Consider the following 22631-nt stretch of genomic DNA (forward strand, 5'->3'; position numbering starts at 1 on the left):
GAGAATCAAGTGAGAGACGAGGTCACTGCCATCTCTCAGTCTGGAAAGGGTTAAAGATCCATTTCTAAAGCTTTGGGATGCCAGTGAACCACAGTGAGAGGGATTATCCACATGTTATCCACAAACCTTGGAACAGAGCTGAACCTTCCCAGGAGTGACCGGCCTACCAAAGTTACTGAACGAGCGCATCGACGCCCCGTCCAGGACGGCACAGAACAACCCCAAACAACACTTAAGGAACTGCAGGCCTCACTTGTCTCAGTCTGACTCACATCCGAACGGCTCAGAAACAACAAAATGAACGTTTTGGAGTGAAATAATCACAGTCTGGGTTCAAATCCAGTTAAGGCGCTTTGGCGTGACCTGAAACGGGAAGTTCATGCTGGAAAACCCTCCAGTGTGGCTGAATGCAAACAATTCTGCGAATTCCTCCAGTCATGTGAAAGGCTCGTTGCTGGTTATCATTAAAGGTGGCACAACCAGTTATTAGGTTAAAGGGAAATTACGTTTTTAACATTTGTTTAATCTGAAACGTGTAAATGTGACAAATCTGCAACAAACTAAGAAATGAGAAACGGGGTAAATACCATTTCATAGCACTGATTAATTATTAAAGAACTGGGACAAAGAAGTGTGGTCTGCAGCGGAGGAGTAAACTAGTCCATTTTCAGTTAATCTGATTGATCAGTTGGTCTAAGGATCCTTTTTTTCTAGCAAAAATGTGATAAAATACCAAAAAGAGAGGCGGCAAAAAATGTTCTTCTTTCCACCAGTTGGCAGAAGAGTTTACATGTCCTTAAACTCGTCGCTTTGTGCCAGATAAAACCAGCCAACTCGGATAACTCGCGTTCCCTTCAACTCCCAGAAGTGTCGTTATTGCTTCCTTCGTGTATTCGCTTATGTTATCACTAAGAAATAACTGGAGGAGATTGGGAGCAGCTTTATAAAACCCTTTCTTTAAGAGCCATTTTCAGAGATTCCTTTTTATTTTTTTATTCTTGTTGTTGGACGCACTGCTGTACTGGTGGGTGCTGCATACGAGCAGCCTGCCTTCCCTCCTGCACGCTGCGCAGCCTGTACCATCCAGCAATCTGTACATTTGGCAGGAAAATGAATGCTATCGCCGTCCCCATCAGCCACACACATAAAAGCACACAACATCCAGCAGGCGCGCTGCTTTCACAAAATAGTTTTATTGGTAAAAAATAGAACTACTTGCACAAGCACATTGAGACAACTGTATCAGAACTTGTGAACTGTTTATCATCACAAATATGCTCTGGCAAAGTAAGAAGTGCTAAAGCATCCACAAAAATAAGCTGCAGTTATCAAAACCATAAATCAACGTCTTGGTACAGGATACGCAGGAGAGCTTAACTCTTTTTAGGACCTAGTCACTTTGCACTCTGGCCATTTATAAGCTAATGAAATCGCGTGCTGATGATCAAGCTGCACAGCCACAAAAAAGAGAAATTTTTAGCTAATTTTTTTCCCTGCATAATCATATCAGACCGAAAGACTTTCCCTTTTTTTCCAGAGTGCCAGTTGTGTGATGTACTTGTCCTGGTCCAGAGAGGTTGAATGCTCAGCCATTTGAACCGAACTGCTGTCAAATAAAGTAAAGGTGCACTGACTAGTCTTCTTATAAAGAAGATATGATATGAGCGTGGTGTATCTTATACTGAACCAGTGTGAAGGAATCCCGATCCTTCAGTAGGAAACCTAAACGTATTAAAAATCTAGACGCTTGTGTACAGTTGTCACAGACCTGCAGTAAACCGGGAATTCCTGAAACAAGCGTTATTTACTTTTCACTCGTGTCTTCCTCCTGTTTCGTCTCGCTGTGCTTTGGGAAATGAGGAATAAAGAGGATTTAAAATAACCCTCGAAAGCCGCACCGGACTGTACACAAGCATCCAGCTGATTCGGACGAATAACAAATCCATAAAACATTTGCTAATGTAGAATTCATGTACAAACAAGTCGTTAAAAAAATAAACAAAAAGAACTTCAGATATTATTAAAACGTGTCATCATGAGACCATTTGGCACATTCTCAAAACACATAACGTGTCAGTATTACTTGATGACTTGGCACATTCTTTACTTTGTTTATTGCATTGGTAATGGTGCCTGGGCAGTGAGTCGTTGTCAGGAGGCCAGTTCCTTTGGGAGCAGTCTGAGCTGGGCAAGAGGGCTAAGCCGGGGCGGGGCAAAAAAAAAAAAAAAAAAAACAACCCCGCGGGGCCACCGGCAGTTCCCACAGCGAATCCCGTGGTGTGCCGGCAGCAGCCTGCAGGTGGCGAGCTGGGCTTAGCCATCTGCTCTCCCCCAGGAAGCTGCGTTCTTATGAGAGAGAAGGAGAGAATGTGCAGTTCTATGCATCACTGCCAAGGCCTGTCTCAAGCACAAAAACAATATTCCTCCCATTTTCTTACCTCAGAAAATAGAGCGCACGGTAACTGTGAAAGCGTAGCTGCAAAACTGACACGAGTGCGTGTGTGTGTGTGCGTCTCAGAAGGACATGCTTTCAACATGCATCAGTGTTCTCTTGTCAGGAATCATATCCTGACACAAGCGGGACGGGGAGATGGAGTAAAAAAAGACGAGGGCGACTGGTAGGTAAACGAGGACAGTCTGGTGGATGAAATTTAAGACACTGAGACCCTTCTGCAGGTGCAGGCTGGTAGTGTATGCGCATTGCTGACGTACTTGAAAAACAAGTCGCATATGGAGAATGACTCAAATCATTTTTAGCCTCTTGCCACACGACTACCCAGTTGGCTGTGACTCAGGAATCCTCCTCTTATCTGCTTTGTTTTTTCCTCTGTTTCCACTGCACCATTAAACATCTGTTCATCCATGTGAGACCGCCTGCACGGCATAGACACCATATAGGGGTGTGTTACAAAGAAGAGCCATTTTCCAGCCCCCCCCCCCGACCAGGGCTTCTGCTTCATGTCACTGGTTAATAAAGGGGATTAGTGAAAGTAGTGTGAGCAGAGGCTCTGATGAAAGCTTATGGCATGCCATGGCAAGAGAAAAAGATGCCCCCTACCCACCCGCCCACCCAAAATAAAACAACTTGACTGATTGACACGCACATACCCCCAGACAATGCTTGAATTCGGTTTCCATGGCAGTGTGGGGGTGGATGACAGGAGAGAAAAGCACATGCAAAAAGCCGGCGTGTCGGAGTGTTTACTGCATACGAGAAGACGCACAAGCGCATGTGTAAATGTGTGGGCGTGATCGTCTGAGATGGATCGAGATGGGTAGCTGCCACTTACAGGCAGACTGTTTTTGTTTGGATGGAAATATGAGATGGTCCACTCTGCTGCTGAAGTATTGGATCACGCTCTTTTCAATTTCTCTCCATCTCTCTCATATTTCCACCTGCAGAGAGAGACGCAGGCATCTGTTTCCCTGCATTTTCTCTCTTAAATCCAGCCCAGCAGCCCACATCTACTCCTCCTGACAGTCCTCTTTGAACAGTTACAGCAGGGTAATGTTTCTACAGCTTTTCAGGCACAGGCATTGTGTGGCTATGTCTCAGTCTTCTACCAGGCATTCCGCTGTATTTGTACACAGGCTCCACACAGCATGCTTTAGAGGCAAAATATCAACGTCATTCTAGTAGCTAACAAAAATATGCCCATTTATTTCATTAGTCAATTCCATGTTGCATTCTAGTGGACAAGCATAGGATAAACTACAATGGCTTGCTATGTGAGGGTTTCCACCTACTGCTCTTGGGCTTTATATTGCCTGTTTTGTCAAATGAGAGGAAGGACTGAACGATTGTAAATAGCAGCTAAATAATCGTTTGGTTTTTTTTCCTTCAATTTAAACCTTTGGCGAGGAAAAAAAACTCCACTCAAGGCTTCCTTATTTGCTTAATTCATTCCGCAGGGAACTCTGTGTGATTTACTAATGAAGGATGTCTGCGTTTGGTTGGCAGCTTCCGTCAGTTCTGCAGCACCTTATCCTGGTATCCTGGCTCCTTGCACATTCACGCCGTTTGTTCCAAGGCGCTGCTCAGGGAATACCTCCACTGCTTGTGCTTGCAAAACAGAAAAAAGAAGATGGTGCAGAAGGAAAAATGTGATTTCAAAGTTGTTGCTCTCCTCTTTTTTTTCCTCCAACTCCATCCTTGAGTAGATCCTAGTGCGTAGAATAAGCCGTGATGTTTCCCCTCGGGCTCGTCTCCCTTTGGCGTGCACAGCACTGCGTTATTACACGTAGTCCTGCAGGCTGTAGCCCGTCTTATTGTCTAATGGGGAGAGAGAGCAGTACTGGTGCTGGAGCTCCTGCTGCTGCTGGAGCAGCTGTTGTTGCTGCTGCTGGAGAAGCAATTTGTCAGGGGGGGGCAGCAGGACCAGATCCTGGGGTCCGTGTCTCTTTCCCGAGCAGGACATACAGAAAATGGACCCCCCCACAAAGAGGAAACCTGCGGAAACAAAGGCAACATACACGGCACCTCCAGGCTCAAACTTATTGCTCTCGGGAACGCTGGAATCCAGGAAGTTGGTGATGACCTCGTTGGTAAACCAAGACGCAGGCACCAGACACAGAAAGCCTGCAGCGACGAAGCAGCCGCCGCTGGCAATGGCGGCGTGTCGCTTGGAGCGCCGTCCACCTCCCCAGCGCGTGCATTTTAGTCCCAGGGAGGCGAGGCAAAGGCCCATGGCAGCCAGTACGCAGCACAGCACCATAGTGGTGCGAGCAGTCTGCAAGTACGCGGGTAGTGAAAGCACTGAATACTTAAGTGTGCAACTAAACATGCCTGTGCTGTACCATGTGCAGTCCATCCACAGTCCCTGCATCTGGGAGATAGCTGTGATGATGTTGGAGCCCACATCTGCGCTCACCTTCCAGTTAGGCAGCAGAGTGGCCACCATGGCGCCCATGATGCCCAGCAGAGCTAGGACGAATCCAAATATCTGCATGCCCGTGGATGCCATGCTGCTTTTCAAGTCGACGCCGCTGCCGCCTCAGCCGTTGTCCTCTCCGGGCAGCATTCACTCCGCTCCGGCACCGCTGCTCGTGGACCCCCGCCGCCTCCCTCCCCTCCTTTGGTGGTGCACCAGCTGCCAGTCAGAATCCCCCAGTTCCCCAGCTCCTCAGCTGCAGCTCCACTGGGCTGGAGGAGAGAGACGGAAATGAGAAATTCACATCTCATTCACCTCACACAAGCGCAGACTTTTTTTTTTTTTTGGCTGGAAACAAAGGACAGCATCAAGCACTGGCGCGAAGAGCTGGCTCAGGCTCACTGTAGGTAAGCAAAACACCGCAGGTCGTTGTGCATGTGTGCTCTACTCCTCTGCTTTTACAGAGCCACTGTCTGTGAGGAAGATGAGTTTGTGTTTGAGGTATTTGCCATGCTCAGTAGTCACAGTATGTGGACTCTGAGCTGCAGTGCCTTCACTCCACTCACACAGTCGACTGTATTTTCTACCACTTTGATTTCAGTGCTGTTTACCGAACAAACTCAGACTAGCCTTTAAAGACTTGCACAGCCTCATCTAAAGCTGGAACACCAGTTATTATTTACTCAGTCGCAGAAATAAACTTTGAAAATAAAGCTTTTTTTTTTCCCCCTATATTACTATTTTTTTTTTTTTTTTTTTTAATTCACATTTTTTAGTCGGACCTCCTGACATAACGGTTTTTCTCATTCAATGAAGGGCTCGTTCCAGCTTGTAATGAACAGTAAACGCGGGCCACTTGTTTCCGTTTTGTTTCCCGGTCCAGTCTGAAAGAAAGCAGCGCTGTGGGAATGATCTCTTACCCCGGCTGGTGCAGAGCTGGCGCGTCACGGTGTTCGCAGTGATTCCGGTAAACAGGGCAGGCTTCTGAGGGGGCGAGGAGCACGATTCATCCCGGACCGCGGAGCCGTTCGAGCCATCCATTTCCTTAGCAACAGAGCGGAGAGACCACACAGGCTCGGCCGGAGCCCGGAGGAATAACCGGAGCTCGCTCGCTCTCGCTCTCTCTCTCGCGCGCTCTCTCTCGCGCGCTCTCTCTCTCTCTTTGTGAGTCGCTCCTCGCCGGTTTGTGTGTCTGCGCGTGCGTGGGCTCGCGCGCTGGAGCAGAGCGGTCTCTGCCTCCCAACTTCAAAGAGGGCTCAAACCTCACAGCTCCGCGCCGCTACTGTACTACCGACACCACCTCCACCTCCGAGCAGCCAGAACAGGACCGGAACTACTTCTGCCGTTTCACTCGAACCGAACTCCTTTAATTACTGATTTCGCGTCATTTTCACTGTTTTCTACATTATTTATCATTAATTTCACTAAACAATTACGTGACTAGTCATATATATTTAAGTTATATATTTACATGTCTTAGGTTTATATACAGAAAATGACTTTTGTCCCCTAGAGAGAGCTTCAGTGAAATAAAACTGTCCAAACATCAGGAGATTTTATATGGTTATTTATTTATCCACTATTTTTGTGAATTTGTTTTTGTGTTAATATTTTTAGAACTGATTACAGTAGTGCATGTTGTTACAGAGTGCTATTTGTTTTTTGTTTTTTATTTTACAAAAGGGTTAGATTGGCATATAAAGAGTTTATGAAACAATAACAGGGAGAAAAATCCTTGTGCTATGCAGTATAAACTGCCCGGGGCTTTAAAAGCGCCTTGTTTGACAGAAACCTGTACATTTCCCGTTGTTTCTGGCTGTATAATAAGCAGACTTTTGTGTCGTGCAGGATTAACTTAAAGACCAAAAAAAAGACCAGTTACAAAAAAATGTGTGGCTCGTGGCTAAAGCATTTATTAAAAGATACCAGAAATCCCCCCCATGATGGGGAAAAATGCTGCTAACTAACAAAATAAAATGATATTCATCCCATTGTTGCACTGAGCTTCCTAGTTAATCATAATTCAGTGCTGCTGTTGTTAAAATGTATGACTAAGTGGCTGAGAGGGCTAGATAAGATTTCCAATCATAGCCTGACGGTACCATGGGGAAGGGTACTCTAATTAAGGCAGAAGAAATAGCTGCTATGATTGTGGCCAGATGAGCTGGTCAGGCTTTGGTATTGTGAGGCTTTGTTTTTCTAGGTCCAGAGGCCAGAGGAGCATGTGTATCCCGCCATGCCAAACTGACCCTCCCCAGAGCATCATCTTCATCAGCATCAGTCAGCAGGATGCTAAAATTCACAGCTGCTCCCCTGTCTTTGCCCGTCTTTCCTCCCTTCCCTGTAGAGGACATAGAACAACAGGGGGAGTGGCTAGGACGGCCTTGATTCATGAATGACAAAGAGGACAAAAGAGCGAGAGAGGAAGAAAATCAGGCAGGGTTTAATAGAGCCGATATCCTGATATCCTTGTAAATGCAGATGTGCGTTGCTCTTATTTTGCTGCAAAGGCACAAAAACGTCCGGCTGTGGGAAATAGTTTTGCCAGTCTCCCAACTGCAGTACAGGCCAGGTATTGGAGACGGTGATGCGTGGTCATTACGTGGAGATGGTTTGGTAGCAATTAATTTGTTTAGCTATTGATCCGGTTGTTTATTTCTACCCAATGCTCCCTCTCCAGCCTCCACTGTTTTTCCTGTAAACTACCCTCGGAGACCCTTGTCTTAAAATGAAATGTGGGGATGGTGCACACAACATTGGCTCCAGTGTGATGCTGGTGTCGACCTTCGGCGCTACATTCTCAGAATTCCTTGTGGGACGCACCTGCAGCGAGATGAGAGATTTTCCAGTTTTCTACAGGCACACTGCAGTATGGCGTGTGTGACCTGTCTCCTGGTAACTGATGAGATCTTAAGTGCTGATGCTGCTGTTGTTCGCTTAGAAGCAAGATAAATAAATAAATGCATTATAGAGGGAATGGATGTAGGGGGAGAAGAGCAAAATGCAGTCAACAAATACCCGGTGGGTGCAGATGTGACGCTGTGATGTGTGAAGATTTTGTGGGCTATTATAAGCGTGGTCCCTTTTTATTTTATCACCTTACAGCAGAGCTCTCCAGCGTTTCTGCAGCGTAGCTGTGAGGCGCTGCCGGCCCAGCCGTGCTCCTTTTTGCCCGCGCGAGGAGCTTTTATCGTTCACTTTACGTTTTTTTTCCCCTTTTATGTCCGCTCTTGCGTAATTGGTTTTCAGGCTCATCGCCTTGCAACAGCGATTTGTTCACAGTTCCGATGCAAGGTGTCTTGTGATAGCTGTGATGTTGCTGTCACTGCAATCTTGTTGCAGAGCAGGGCCCAAGTCTAGTTTCACCCTACATAATATGTGCAAACCTGTCTCAGACAAAACACTTCTGACATTTTGTAAAATTACCAGCATATTAAAGACTCTCTTCAGGCTACACCGTGAAGCAAGTGGCCGTGCCTGGACTGACGTGTGTGAGGCTTTTAGTGTTCCGTCAGAACTTCTTTTTCCCATGCTATCATCATTTACTGGCACAGTAAATTTCACATTTTTGGGCAAAGTTCAAGCTTTTCTATGACGAAAGTTTCTCTCCAAGGAGCTGATCTTGTCAGAAGCTAGGCTGGAGTGTCTCGAATGTCCTGTGTGCATGCCAAGGGCCAATTTCATGGGAAGTATGCTGGGCTGCCTGCACAGGAAGCCCTAAGCCCTTCCTTCTTAAACCCCTCAAGCAATATCAGCCTGGTATATTCAGTGGCATTGACTGCTGCCTTCTCCTCTCCGAGAGGCTGTCTGCCTCCTCTGATGTAATGGAGGTTGTCTTCCCAAGGTATTGTCATGATTAATGCAGCTCTTCCCTCTTCGGTTGCAGGATCTCTGTGAGCTTTTGTCTCGTGTATTCCCTGGCTGTATATAGCTTTCTTCCATCCCCCTGCTCTTTCTCCAAACCTGCCATTATGTAAGTGTCGGAGGTTCAGGTAGTGTAGTGGCTAGAGCCCGAGGGCCCCTGCCATCTCATCTTGGTTACGCTTAGAGGGACATGACAAATTACTGCTCACATGCGATTGGGTAAAGTCACCAAGAAAGACACATCGGAGATGGAAATGGGGGGAAAAGGAGAGCAAGAGAAGGAAGCTGTAAAGAGTAATAGTGCTGCTTTCGGAAGGTCAAACACATGAAATATAGTAAAGTGCAAATCTTTTCATGCAGATGTCTGATTATTGGGTCAGAAAAGGTCTGAAGTTGAGGACGAGAGCAGACGTGACAGTTCAGAACGCTCGAACCGAATCGCTGTACGCTTCATAAAAGGCGCCATTGTTGGCTAATCGGATTATTTGGGTTGCCATATTTGGAATAAGAAGCAGGTTCAGAGTTGGTGTAAATGTTTGAAGTCGTTGTTTTCCAAATGTAATCAAGTTATCTGAATTAAGTGAGTCAGAGCGAGAGGAATGTTCATGAGCTGGACTAAAGATCCTTACATAACAGCTCAAATTGTGCTAATGAGTCGCTTGTTTATTTTTCTTGTTCTCCTAAAAAAAATGACTCCCACAGTCTGGCCAGCCTGTGTGCTCTGCACAGGTGATCCCCACTGCTACCTTTGTACAGCACAGGGTGAGGGATAATGGGCTCAGACGGGGTCGGTAAGTCTGGGATCTGCGAGGCCTTGCAGGAGCTTCACAGAGGCATGTTCACAGCGCCTCGGCACAGGAGCCAGGTGACAGCGCGTGATTTAAGATGGAGTTTCCTTGCATGTTGGGGTTATCGAGGGGAGGGATTAATGGCAGGGAGTGGGATATATTACAGTGGTGCTACCTAGTGAAGTCATGTAGCAAGGCCACACATAAATCAAACGGGCAAAGTGACTTGGACAAGCTGATGGCTGAAATGCTGCTGCCTGTATAGTCCCAGTATCGACTTTTCCCTTGCTCCTCTCTTAAATCATGAAGTGCGGAATATAAATGGCCTAATTATTCCAGCAGAGAGTGAAATTAAAGACATTCCTTTTTATTGCTTCTTCCTAGCAGATGGTGGTCTGATCTAGCGTCACCAAAGCACCCATACAAGTGTTTTTCCAAATTCCAGATATAAAGTCCTGACTGAATTTCTGTCGACACGACAGGTGGAGACGGCGCCTTTCATGATGCAGACAAAATACCGCAGCCCCGCCGCTGGGTGCCCGGGACGGCACTCATTTCTCTGTGTAAATGATAAACTCATTTTGAAGAAGATTTAAGATTAATTGTTTACTTTGGGGGGGGGTGAATACCCACGACATCCTTTGTCCCTGCTCCTTATGCTTCATCCAGTTTGAAGCATTCCCGTACTGTTATAGCACACAGCCTTCAGGGCTGGTGAGACAAAGAGCCTCCACTGCTGCTGTCCCATTAAAAGCCTCTTTGGCAGGATGCTCAGCAGCAACCAGGCATCTCTGGACTACACAGGGATCTATAGATCTGATATGAGATGGAGCTGTGGTTTACAAGCGCTCCTGAACGCTACATCTGTTTTTAAAGAAAAAAAACAACTCTAAACGGCTTAATTAAAATCCTTTGGTACCCTTGGACCATGTTAGCTTTCTTCCCCTAATTATCAACACCAGCCGCGACTCCCGGACAGCACGAAGCAGCTGAGAAGGAGAGTGAATCACACAATCCAGAGATACAAGCCGCATGGGTGCACGAGGAGCTCCGCGGGGCACGTCGTCACCACAGGAAGACTTTGAATGGAGTTGAATTAGATGTCATTTTATTTTACCCCCGTTAAGCGTGAGAAGGGGGCGCTTATCCTTAGGGGATGTGTGGTTCACATGTTTGTATTGCCTCGAATCTTTAAATTAACATTGCCAGTCATGCACCAGCACGCTTTGCTCCCATCTCTGCGGTTCCTCCCAGCGTATACCTGAATAAAAAGTCATGTGAAATTACAGATAAAAGCACTTAAGGACTACGAAATGTGTTATTATTAAAAATAGCACTCTGGATGTGCGTCTATGTAGCTCCCCTTTTCGATGTGCTCGACCACTCCCACTCAGTGCTCCCTCCTGAGGGAAGTAAGGCTATTACCGACTATGGAAAGACTGACAGGCAGCTGTTGTGCTCTGCTGCTCGTGGTCTGCCTGAGCTTTAGGTCCCACGCAGTGCAGTATCACCCTGATTGTGCAGTATCTCCTTTAACTATAACTTACAGAACTGGCAGCATCATGTGAAATGTGCTTGAACAACGATGTCCTTCTTTGCGCTGCTAAAGCAAAGATCTGGAGATTCAGAAATAGTCTTTTTAATGTATTTTGGTTCTTTTGATCTCATCATGACATTGAGGAGATAAAGAGAGTTAGAGGATGCTTTACAGGAGAACAAGTGCTAGAATAGAACGTGTGTACGTATAGGTGTTTGAAAGTAAAAGATCTGAGAGTGAGAAAGATACACTCTGCTGGCTCTGACGCGATTACTTCATCAGTGTGTCATGTTAGCTTAGAGCTGACACGGGAAGGATCAGGAGGAGGCTGCCAGAGTGGAACTGGAGCCGAGAGTCCCACCACCAGTCCTTAACTGGGGATCGCTTCAGGTTCCCGAACGGGGGGTTTGTGGTAACACTGTAATGACTTCAGCTGACGTAAAAATAAAAAAGTGCGTCCCTGGTCTCTCCGTGGGCAGCTCTGGATCACCTCCAGTATAGCTGGTCCTGCTTTCTCCTGCATCTGCGGTGTGCTGGGAGGTTCCAGATTTATGGATTTTATAGATATTATTTATTATGTTTGCGGTTTTCAGATATTTCGCTACAAGTAACAAAAACCTGAAATGGCTGAATGATTAAATTAATAGTCAGATGTATTACGGTGCTGTAACACATGGCCTTATTCGTTCATTAGGGACTATGGGCTGGTGTTGATTTAACCTGATTGGCTTCTAAGGTTTTAAACTGTTGCTGTAGTTTTTCCTGAAATGCTCGTGGGACCATTTGTCCAAATGTGACCTTCAAAAACAAAAACATTTCCAAAATATCTCCACCTGCCTGGGCTCCACTGAACCCTGGAGTACTTTTCTGGGACCTTCTTAAGTGAGCTGAAAGCAGGTATATGAGATTTAGTTCCCGCTGAATCATCCATGACTGCCTGCCGCATGCATCGCTGCATCTATATATGGTCGGTCCTCAGTGGAAATGTTAGAGGCAGATAGTGGGATAAAAAGATGCGCTCTACGGTGAGTCAGGCTTGCAGGTATTAAGGAACTCGGTGGTGATGCAACAACAGAGACTCAGTTTCTATGGTCCATTGCACAGGTGTTACTGTGGCAACTGGAACTAGCTCGCCAACCAGCCGTGCTGCGTCATCTTATTTTCTGCCTTCCCTCCTTCTTTTATCCCGGAGTGTTGAGCCCTTTCCCTCTTTCGCTCTCTTTGTCCAGCTTTGTATCTCTCGTGCCATTTGTCAAGAAAGCTTGTTTTTTTTGGCACACTTTACATTCCCCTTCTGATCACACCTGACTGCTCTTTTTTTGCCACTTTCTTTCACCACATTCCCATGAGCACACTCTCTGCAGTCTAGTTTTAAGGTCTGTGCTAACCCCCCCCGTCTGGATTTCCTCTCGCTGTAGGTTGACGTGGGAGTAGTTCACTTCACCCCCTTGGTTCAGCCCCAGATCCAGCAGCCCTTTCAGCTGGTGGAGAAAGTCGTCAGGAACGTTTTCCAATTCCGTAGGAAGCACTGCCATAAAGGAGTCGAGTAAGTACACGTTAACCTAATGAAGCTTGTAGGGCCTCGATCCGCTCTTTCCCTCTTTTTACTTTTTAATCCATGCGTCATTCACATCAGTTATTCTCTCTCTACATTTTTCATGTCCGACGGCAGCGTCTTCATCTCATCGTTAATTAGAGTGGCTTTATATTTTTTTCATATTCACCATTCAGACAGCTTTTGAGTGTTTCTCTAACCAAATCTGAACATTCGAGTAACTTCAGAGCTCTGTTCAGAGCAGCTAGTAACAAAGCCAGACACCCACATGCGTGTGCCCATCGCCCCCCTGCCTGTTAGGGAAGTGTACGTAGGCCCGGATAACAAAAGAGCGTTGGCTGTTTGAAAGAGAGCAGCAATTATGAGTCACTGAGGTGGCATAGGAAAACGAGGAAGCATATTTTATGTAACCGCCGTGGGTCGGTGGCAGCAGCACCAAACTGGGGAGGCGGCACCAGCACTCGAGCACCTAAAAAGCATCTCCAGATTGTGTGGAGCTGGCTGTCGCTCGCTAACCTGCAGCGAACGAGTCCGCAGGAACATCTGAGGCAGGGACAGCTTTCAGGGTGGGAGACGGCGAAAGAAATAAAAATTAGCAATTGAAATCACAGCTGCTCTGTTTCTGATTTAGAAAGTTTGTGTGAGTTTAATGGCAGCCCTGGACTATGCAGCGTGGCTGTGGAGTAAATTAACAATTCATGAGGACTTTGTGTGATTTCAATTAACTTCACCGATCTGAAATAATTGCTGAGGGATAATTTCTTTCTGTTTGAACTTTCTGATGCCATTAAACTTGCATGATCATTAAGATATCAAAGCGGACTAAGCGCAGGAATCTGTACTCTCGTGTCGTCGCTTTTTCCCCGCAGGAAGTTGTTCCCTGAGGCGCGTCGTGTTGAGCTGACACAGGAGATGATGCAGAAGGCCGACGTGGACCCCATCCTGCGCCCCACAGAACTCACCATACCCCAGTTCAGGGCGTTAGCGGATGCCTACGCTCGTCTCTGCGCTCACGAGCCCGCTCTTCTCACCTACGAGTTCAGAGAGGAGCTCAGGCTGAAGCACGTTGCCAGAAAAAGCAACACGGCATCATCGCCTACACTTACGGACGCACCGAGTGGCGTGGCAGAGAGTCCTCTGCAACCCCGCTGAAAAAATAAAAAGCATGGACACCAAGAGAAGGGGACTAATAGCTTCTGTTAGCACAGGGAGACAACAGTCTGCTCTTAGCTGTGACATTTCCACCTGGCATAACCATGCATTTTTAAAGCATTTCCCCTGCACACACACGGCAATTTGGTATACAGGAAATGCTGGGACTCACACACAGGATCCACACAGGCTTTGGTTCAGCCCCTTAACCATTTCCTGGGATCCAACAGCTACCAGCAAGTCATGTGTTTTAGGGAGGATGAAGAAAGGCGGCTAGTTCGTTCCCCACAGAAGCTTTTTAAGAGAAAGCATCTCTTTATGTCCCAGTTCTTACTTCTTATCCATCTCACATAACACCTCATCCTGTGGGACTGAAAGAAACAGTGTTTTCAGGGTGATTTAGACAAGGAGAACATGGCAGCTCCATATTCAGGCCACTTTTATTCCTTCCAGTGTGTATTGCTCAGTCTCTGGGGAGACGGCGCTTTAAGGGACAAAGAGAGTGCTGTGAATTTGTCAGCTCGAGAAAGACTCGTCATGCAAAAGGAAGATGGCTGCAATTAAAATATTTTTTGTTCAAAACGTTTTGTGTTGCGTTCTGTGGGCTAATGTTTGGGTAAGATGTGCTTGTAGTATAACTGCAAAATGAGGCAAAATAATAAAATCTTACCAGTGACTTGTTTGTTTAATCAGAAGTATGAATGAATAGCAGCGTGTGCAGTGTTTCTCGGCGAAAGCATTGTAGTTTTAAATATTCCTCTTTGAGCAGACTGTCACCAGCAGAACATGGCAGCGCTGCTTCCTGCCAGTATGGCAGATGGCGTGCTAGGGCTGAGTTGCCAGAGTTAGAATTCACTCAGTTCTGATGATAGGTGGGTGATAATCGACAGCCACAATCAACAATCCGCATGACGTGCAGGAGTGATGTGATGCGCGCCGTTCAGTCTGCTCAGTCACCCCAAAATAAACTGCTCTTATGATAAGCTTTTATTTTGGTAGACGATGGCGTGTGGAGGAGGACTGAAGGGTGAGGAATTGCATCACGCAGAGGAGGAAGATAATTAGCCACTAACGAGATGCAAGGCCGCGGTCGTAGAGGCGTTTGTTTGGTTTGTCTGATACCTTTGAGCATTAGTGTACGCATCATATCTCAAAGTAAATTATATTCTGAATAATGTACAGAAGCGGCCAATCAGGCACCGTGTCCACCACAGCTGTGTGAAGACCGTCATCCCGCAGCTACAGGTGAGTGAAAACTTGATGAGCTGGTCAGGAGAGTCACCTGTTATATTCTTGGATCAAAAATTTAGTTTCATTTGGTCTTTAATTGGTACACAGCGTCAGCATGGCTGCAGTAAACCTAGTACTGCAACATCATACTACAGTAAAAGTAGATAAATATTTATCTAAAAAGTAATTATGTAATTTCTGCATCCAGTTTATCAAAGTTCTTAAAATGTGTATATTATTCATTTTTAAATGTGGGGGCTGGCTGAGCTCGTGTTGGGCACCTGTATGAGTTATGATCATAAACTCGATGGTTTTGTTTTTGCACAGTGTCTGTAGTGCTGTTACATCATCACAGTGTGATTAAAGTTCAGACTTTCAGCTTTAATTCAACGGGTCTAACAAACATTTTGCATGAATTGCAGCCGTTTTTATACACAGCCCTGTTTTTCCAGAGGCTCAAAACTTATTTGACAAACAGGATTATTGTAATAATTCTAAATATAAGGATTGTTTTTAATACTAAGTAATTCCTGCCTGAAGTTCAGTTGCTTTTCCTTCTGGAGATGTCCTGCAGGCCATTACTGCAGTCGCCTTCAGGTGCTTGTTTGTGGGTTGAGATCAGGTGACGCTGAAGAATATCTCATTTCTTTGTATTGAGAAAATCTTGGGTTGCTATTGTGGTTTTCTTTGGCTCATTATGCACGTGCACTGTGAAGCGCTGTCTGGTCAGTTGTGCAGCAAGTTCCTCTTGTAGACTCAATACGCTTCCTGCAGAGTGTTTTTGTCTTGGTTAGATGTTGTAAAGTTGTTCTTATTAATCATGGAAATAATTCTGTCATCACTTTAGCTCCCTACTGTGCTCTCTGAGCTCTTTTGGTGTTGCAGTCATTGTTTCTAAGATTTCGTTTTCTCTTCAGCTTAGTGATGTCATTTCGAGAGCTCCAATGAAAGCTGCTTAAAAAACGTTTAGCACCAGTCAGCTGCAGATCTTTTATCTTCTTTTGTCATGAAATAACAAATGAACTGCTCTCACCAGGTGTAGTATTTGTACCATGCAGTATTTGTGTTGAACTCCTTGACTTTAAAGCAGAAAGTCTGCACTTGGGTTACACTGATGTACAGAGGCTAACTGTAGTGTGAGTCTATTTTCCACTGATAGTAATGTACATTAAAGTAGTAATGACACCATTGACGAAGTCCTGCGTTTGAAATTTTTCACTTCAGTGAAAGTGCAGAAGTGTTAAGTATGGAAGCCCGTTTCCGCCACTAAAAAAAAAAAAAAAAAAAAAGGATCCATAACTCGAAATTCCGAGTTATTTTCTCGAAATTCCGAGTTATTTTCTCGAAATTCCGAGTTATTTTCTCGAAATTCCGAGTTATTTTCTCGAAATTCCGAGTTATTTTCTTGAAATTTCGACTTATTACCTCGAAATTTCGAGAAAAGTAACTCGAAATTTCGAGAAAATAACTCGGAATTTCGAGAAAATAACTCGGAATTTCGAGAAAATAACTCGGAATTTCGAGTTATGGATACTAGCTGTTTTGTTTTTATTTAGTGGCGGAAACGGGCTTCCATAGTTAAGAGTGAAATATTAGAGCCAAGTCATGTTCTGCAATCAGTGTTACAACAGATGCATTAATAACTTCAAATTATGGCAGCTTGAGGCGGGGCCACTTTAAATGCTGTCTATTTGGCCATTTTAAGTAATTAAGAAAAATGTATTTAATAAACTGACTGTAGTGTAGTTTAACATCACAATATTTCTACCATTGTTGGAGTACAGTCTTCTTACCTCATTATTAAGGTCTCTGCAGGATATTTGACATTAGTCATTCATGACGTTATTTTGGTCCACAGTCATTTTTAGCACGCTTTCTAAGCCGTTTAAGAGCCTCTCCTAAATCACGCCCAACCAGAACCGTACACCTTGTATCCTTGTCGCTCCATCAGCCACTGAACCAGCCTCATGACGTATTCATGCCCTGGTGATTTGTCACCAACTGTAAATTCTAGTAACTCTTAGGTAATAAAAGAGCACAGCAGGCTTCCTGTTACTCTAGCACCGTTGTCCGTGCACATTTACTTGAATGATCGGCTGTGCGCTGGTGCCTCACGCCTGTTTGCTGTATCATTAAAAACTCTCACAGTGAAACACTGCAATGGCCAAAGTGCTAGAAGCGTCCTTTTCCCCCTGGTGCTGTTAAAGCAACAGTATGGAATTTTTAAGGAGGAAATGTCAGATTGCTTCACCTCATACTTTCTTGCTGGACCTGTTCTGGTGTGACCAATAACTTTTTATTGTGTCTAATATCGGCCAACTCCAGCTAGAGTTTTGCATTTTCAGTCGGTTCAGAGTTTAACACCTTTAGTGTGAAATATTTTCACATCATTATCACTTAGAGGCTCGGTGGCTGTTACTCAGCAGGCTTTCCGTCCGCTTTAAGCTGCTGGGTTTAATTCCATATTCTCCTCTTGTTTGGCAAAATGTCAGCAAATGTCTCAAAAATGAAGGATCTGTCGAGCTATGCATTTAGGGCTACGTGGGGAAAATTAACAAGACGAATGAATTGTGCTTTCGGTGATGCTAAATAATGAGCAAACAAATATTTTCCCATCACGGAGATTAATTGTCGGTGTGCGTGAAGCCTTTTCCCAAGTCTTTCTTCGTGTAGCCGTGGCCCACTTCTGTCAAGTAATTATGTATTCTGAGGAGACACCGTATGCTTCCAACGTCAGGATCATATGACAGCTAATCGGGGACCGTCCATCAAGCCCAGCCCTGGGACCGAGCCTAAGATGAGACGCTTACCTGTCAATGAAACAAAGGATATGCAAAACTGAAGTGGCACCTTTGAAGGGCAGGCTGGAAACACTTTCCCAGATGGTTTTCACAGATATACTTTTTTATTTATAAAACAGTTCCATCAGAATGGAGCATTCACATTCATTGGTATGCTAGCATTAAAGGCATGGTAGGGTTCAGCTGAAAGGGTAAAGCATGTAGTGGTTTGCCTTTTCTTTCTTTAGTACAAACATGTACTTAATGTAATGGCAAACGCTCTTTACAAAAATATCAACTGTGTTACTGCAAGATCCTGTTTCGTTTCTGTACAGTGTCAAGTATGTATGAGTGTACATAAACGTATCAAAGATAGAAAAGATTATATATACAGGATACATACAAACATTAAAATCATCGGGTTTTAAACATTATTGCAGCTTAAATCAGTCGTCTGAGTAAAAACATGTACATCCCAATGCATGAAATTACAATCTTGAGCGAAACACAACCAAATCCAGTAGCTGCATTTAAAAATGAAGTGATTAACTCTCAAACTGTTCTCTCTCATTTAAGAGTCGACCAGATCTGTAGCCTCGAGTTCAAGCCTTAACCCAAAGAGGTTAAAATAAACATAATGAAACCCAGAAATAAATTAAAAACAGCAGTAATAACAATACAACCTGTACAGATATTTCAAATATGTAGGCAAACAGTGTACTCTTAGTGCACAAAATACAGCAAAAAAAGGCGTAGTTGTAGTCGGCCTCCTTCCTGAGCCGATGCCTCCTGTTCTCAGGAAGTCTCACTTGACCGTTGCAGCTCTTTGGGTGCGTCTGTGATCACCTTTTTCTTCTTCAGTGCCTCCTTTCATGTTTGTACTAAAGTGAAATTCGTACAGCGTTCGGTGTATTAATCGTATTCTTTTGGTTTCACAGAATCGATACAAAAGCCTGTTGCCTGGCGAGCTTTGCCGAATCACCAGTGTCTGCCTGAGAAACTCAACTCAGCGTCCTGTGGATTTCACCACCTCTCAACGTTTGGGAGTGACAGACGAGGACATTCTTCGTGAAAAAGGTCAAGAACCGAATAAAAACTGCCAATCAGCAGCAGCTGCGGGGCAAACTTGAATGGAACGCGTCGCACTGATGGTTTGAGGGAGGAGGCAGAGCCCAGAGAGCTGAGGACGATGCAGACACACATCAGTGCTTGGCAGATTCATTGTACTCATTATCACTGGGACAGAAATCACTGCGCTTTGCCTCTCTAGGGGAAGAAAGCCGCAGTCCCAGCCGACGAGCTGCCATCAGAACACATCGTTTGCATCTAACCTTGTGTGGGCGAGTGTGAGACGTAAATCTGTAAGGTATTGAAGTTCATGCACAGCTTTGCAGTCATCGCCTCGGTGGCCACTAACGTAGCCCAGGTACTGTATACGTCTGCCCCGTCTATGCTGACACCTGAGACGAGGCGCCGGTGGCACCGCTCTCAGCTGGGTCGTAGAAACAGTCTTCGTTCACTACCGAGGTCAGACTCTGGACGCTGAACTCTCTCTCCAGCAACGTGTTGAGGTCCACGGCTCCACACGGCAGCGCTGCATCCGTCTGGCTGTCCAGTGACCTGCTCTGCTCCTTCATCTTCAACAGGGCTCCCGTGCTCCTCCTGAAACTGCACGGTTTCCTCTTAACGGCGGTGAAGTGGCCTCGCACTAGTTTGGGTTGCATCTCCGGGGTGTCGCCAACACCCTCGGGCTGAACGCGGGGGGCCGCTGCACCTTCTGACGCAGAATCCTCCGACAGTTTAAGCTGGAGAAACTGAGCTTCAATTGCACTAGTTGGGGAGCTGCTGTCTCCACTGTCCCTCCTCGTCCCCCCCTCGCTAAAGCCGTCGTCGTCCTCGTCGCTCAAAATGTCAGACTCTTTCACAGAGGTGGAGCGGGGTTGAGAGTTGGAGCCGTGTGTCTGAGTCCAGTTCTGCTGGACTGGAAAGATGGGCGAGTCGGAGGACACGCGGGCTGGAGGAGCCCCGGACAAACTGTAGGTTCCACTGCTCAGGCTTCCCTCGTCAGAGTCTGGCCCGAGCTTCGGAGCCTCGCCCTGGGTGGAGAGCTCTGCAGGCGGCTGCTTGCACAACCAGGAAGCTCTGGAGGAACCTAGAAACAAAGGTGGAGATGGAAATTCCACTGTTATCTGAGCTGAACACTTGCAGCATAAGCAGCCGAGTGTTAGGCGGCCAAATGACTTCAAATTCCAGTCGACAAGAATTATTTTTATGAAGAGATGTTTTTACAGGAAACCTTCCCAGGGAGAAGTGGCTGGTACTAAAAATGAGTGGAGTGTTTCATACAACCTAAACTGGATGAAAGATCTCCATAAGAACGCTTCAGAAACCCACCTAGCCTGGCGGCGGAAGGCAGGGTGCTCCGCAGAGGAGCCAGGTGCTCCTTACAGCTCCTCTCCAGCGTGCCCTCGCACTTCATGTTCCTCCTCACGTTCTCCCTGAGGATGGAGCGGATCACCTTGATGATGCTGACCTTGCTCTCAGGCACACTGAGGAGAAGAAACCAGAGGTATCGCAGTAACGTGAGAACGGGGCACGCTCAGTTTGATTTCACAAGCTAAATATAGATTAAGAAGATTTGCGAAGGGTTCGTTGTGTCCCCGGCGAAATTACTGATGTAATTTATTAGGACTGATCCCGATTTCATAGTATGTAATGAGAATCACTGATTTAGTCACAGGCTCTCTCGCTACAGTTCCCATGTAGACTGTTTGTATGAAATGCTAGAATAACAGCAGACGGGGGCATGGGAGGAAAGCAAACGGCCTAATGGGTCTTTTTGGGGGGCAGAGAAGAAGTAGCTTTATTTGATTATCTAACATTATGGATAAAATGTTCTATTAATAGAAAACTTAATTAACCGTTTCCAGTGGATAGACTATATTCTTTAAGAATTCTGGGTCATTGTTAATGTGACAGTCGTGTGAAATATGTGACGGCTCCTAAAAACCAGAGGTTATCCAAACATCTTTGGACGAGAGGCCGACATTCAAAGTGATCTACAAACTGTCCATTGCAAACATCATGACAGTTTGTATCGACTAAACTAGTCTGCAGAGTTTTCCTTTGTGTTGACGACCTGTCAAAATATTTTACTGCTTGTATTTCTTTTGCTGTCTGACTTCGTTTTCGCACCATGTCACGATGCTCCCAGTGTAGCATTAACTTAAAATCGGTGCGTTTTTAGAAATCTCGATTCAGCTGTGATTTCACCTAAACGCTGAATCTCTGACCTGCTGCACAGCTGGAAGACGGTCTCTGGTCTCCCCTCCACCTCAGACCTGGAGTGAATCAGCTCCCAGATACAGCTGCTCTGCGTACCTGTTCCTAGGAGAGCCGGGAAATAAATGAGAGGCCTTTAATCATGCGGTCTGTGTATGGTTTCAGAGGGAGATAAGAGGGGTGGAAGCTGAATAGAAACGCCAGAAGATGTGTGGGTAATGCGAACGGGCTGAGGGAAATATGAAAGGAGGGAGATTTAGTGGATGTACTTTGTGAGTGATTTGTTGGGGATAATTTGGCAGCGTGTCGGCCTCTTACCTGCAGTATTTCCCAATCTGACCTGCAGAGCCGAGAGCGGGATGAGCCAGCGGAACTTGAAGGGGTCCGAATCTCCATGAGAGAGCGCCGAACGAGGGTTGGCCTGGCATTACAAGAAAAAAGCAGAATGGGGTAAGAGAGAAAATGTAACGTTTCACACCAAACGCACTCGATGTGGGAACGTGACACAAACATACCATTTTTTTCTTCAGCTTGTTGTTTTCCCTGCAGACCAATATCACTGCTTTCTTGAACACTGGTGAGAGAGCGCGAGAGAACACATGAGCGTCTTGGATTTGACTGTGAATGCCTCTTGGGGAAAGCCGACTGAGGGAGCGCAACCACAGGAGCATTTCAAATGCCAGCGTGAAGCCTTAAAGCATATATCAGCGTTACAGCTATGGATATTAAAATTCTGTTCTGCGCAACAAACCCAATACAGCTGGTTTATATCGATTCACTTTCTCTACTGCAAACATCCACGAGTGACAATTAAGGGAAACGGTGAAAAATAAAAAGGAGCGACTCACCGAACACGGTCATTTCGGGGTCTTTTCTCATGCGGCCCAGCGATGGATGAGGGTTGAGCCAGACCACAGAGGAATGCATGAGAAACTCTCCCATAGAGATCTCTGTGACCTGAGAGAGGCGCAAGGGACGGCAGACAGTTTAAGAGAGAGTCGAGGCAGGCGCTAAGCTTTTTACGGCTCAGGCTAAGCGTGTCTGTGAATGGAGTTACACTGCACACTCGGGTTTGTGCACAGGCTCAAAGCTCATTTTCAGGCAAATTTAAAAACACTGAAAGCATACGTGAACATAGAAAACATGATTTGGCTTTGAGTAAATATTCCATCAATTTGTAAATGTATTCAGTCCCTAGAGGCGCGCATCACCTAAACTGCTGCGCTCTGATGTACTGATGGTTAGCTGGGCTGAAGTAATTTAGATCTAAAGGAAACTCCACCAAAAATGCACTAATTCACCTCTTTATCGTGGCCAGTCTGCTCGGCAACAAGCTGATCGAACACGGAGCCATAATCCTCGTAGATCTTCTGCATCTCGTTGATGTGGCTGGCCACCTTCTCCATGGCTTTCACGGCCTCTGCAGACACAACAGAGTGTTAACAGGACCGAGTCGTGACCCTGTGGGTGACTCTGTGTTCACCCTGTACTGGAAAAATGCCAGAGGTTATCACTTAATGTTTCCACGTGCGACTAACGTGACACCGAAATGCTGAGTGTCAGCACGGCCTG

General features: G+C 45.8%; 3 protein-coding genes across 5 annotated transcripts in view; 1 reads left to right on the forward strand and 2 right to left on the reverse strand.

Moving 5' to 3' along the window:
* The window catches only part of tfb1m (transcription factor B1, mitochondrial), a 34925-nt gene that overhangs the window by 9651 nt on the left and 2643 nt on the right, over positions 1-22631 (forward strand). For 2 of the 3 annotated variants that reach the window (XM_084914029.1, XM_084914030.1), the window contains exons 7-8: positions 12479-12606; positions 13485-14443. In XM_084914029.1, the coding sequence (XP_084770155.1) occupies positions 12479-12606; positions 13485-13767 (411 nt within the window). In that variant the 3' untranslated portion in view covers positions 13768-14443. Of the gene's footprint in view, positions 1-12478; positions 12607-13484; positions 14444-18715; positions 20347-21405; positions 21510-22631 lie in introns of those variants that run through there. The other variant, XR_014798528.1, reaches the window with a different exon arrangement.
* Positions 1161-6136, reverse strand: LOC146365462 (claudin-20). The gene is made up of 2 exons (XM_084914031.1): positions 5792-6136; positions 1161-5143 (listed from the first exon to the last, which is right to left on the reverse strand). Exon 2 carries the CDS (start codon positions 4962-4964, stop codon positions 4236-4238), a length of 729 nt encoding a protein of 242 aa, XP_084770157.1. The 5' UTR covers positions 4965-5143; positions 5792-6136; the 3' UTR covers positions 1161-4235.
* The window catches only part of tiam2a (TIAM Rac1 associated GEF 2a), a 40075-nt gene continuing 35324 nt past the window's right edge, over positions 17881-22631 (reverse strand). The window contains exons 20-26 of the mRNA XM_084914023.1: positions 22361-22479; positions 21908-22016; positions 21575-21633; positions 21378-21480; positions 21071-21164; positions 20172-20326; positions 17881-19929 (exon numbers count right to left, since the gene is read on the reverse strand). Coding sequence (XP_084770149.1) covers positions 19226-19929; positions 20172-20326; positions 21071-21164; positions 21378-21480; positions 21575-21633; positions 21908-22016; positions 22361-22479 — 1343 coding nt within the window. The 3' untranslated portion in view covers positions 17881-19225. The remainder of the gene's footprint in view (positions 19930-20171; positions 20327-21070; positions 21165-21377; positions 21481-21574; positions 21634-21907; positions 22017-22360; positions 22480-22631) is intronic.

This window comes from Perissodus microlepis, chromosome 19, assembly GCF_051167445.1.
Source record: "Perissodus microlepis isolate ML-2025 ecotype Zambia chromosome 19, ASM5116744v1, whole genome shotgun sequence".
Lineage (NCBI taxonomy): Eukaryota > Metazoa > Chordata > Actinopteri > Cichliformes > Cichlidae > Perissodus > Perissodus microlepis.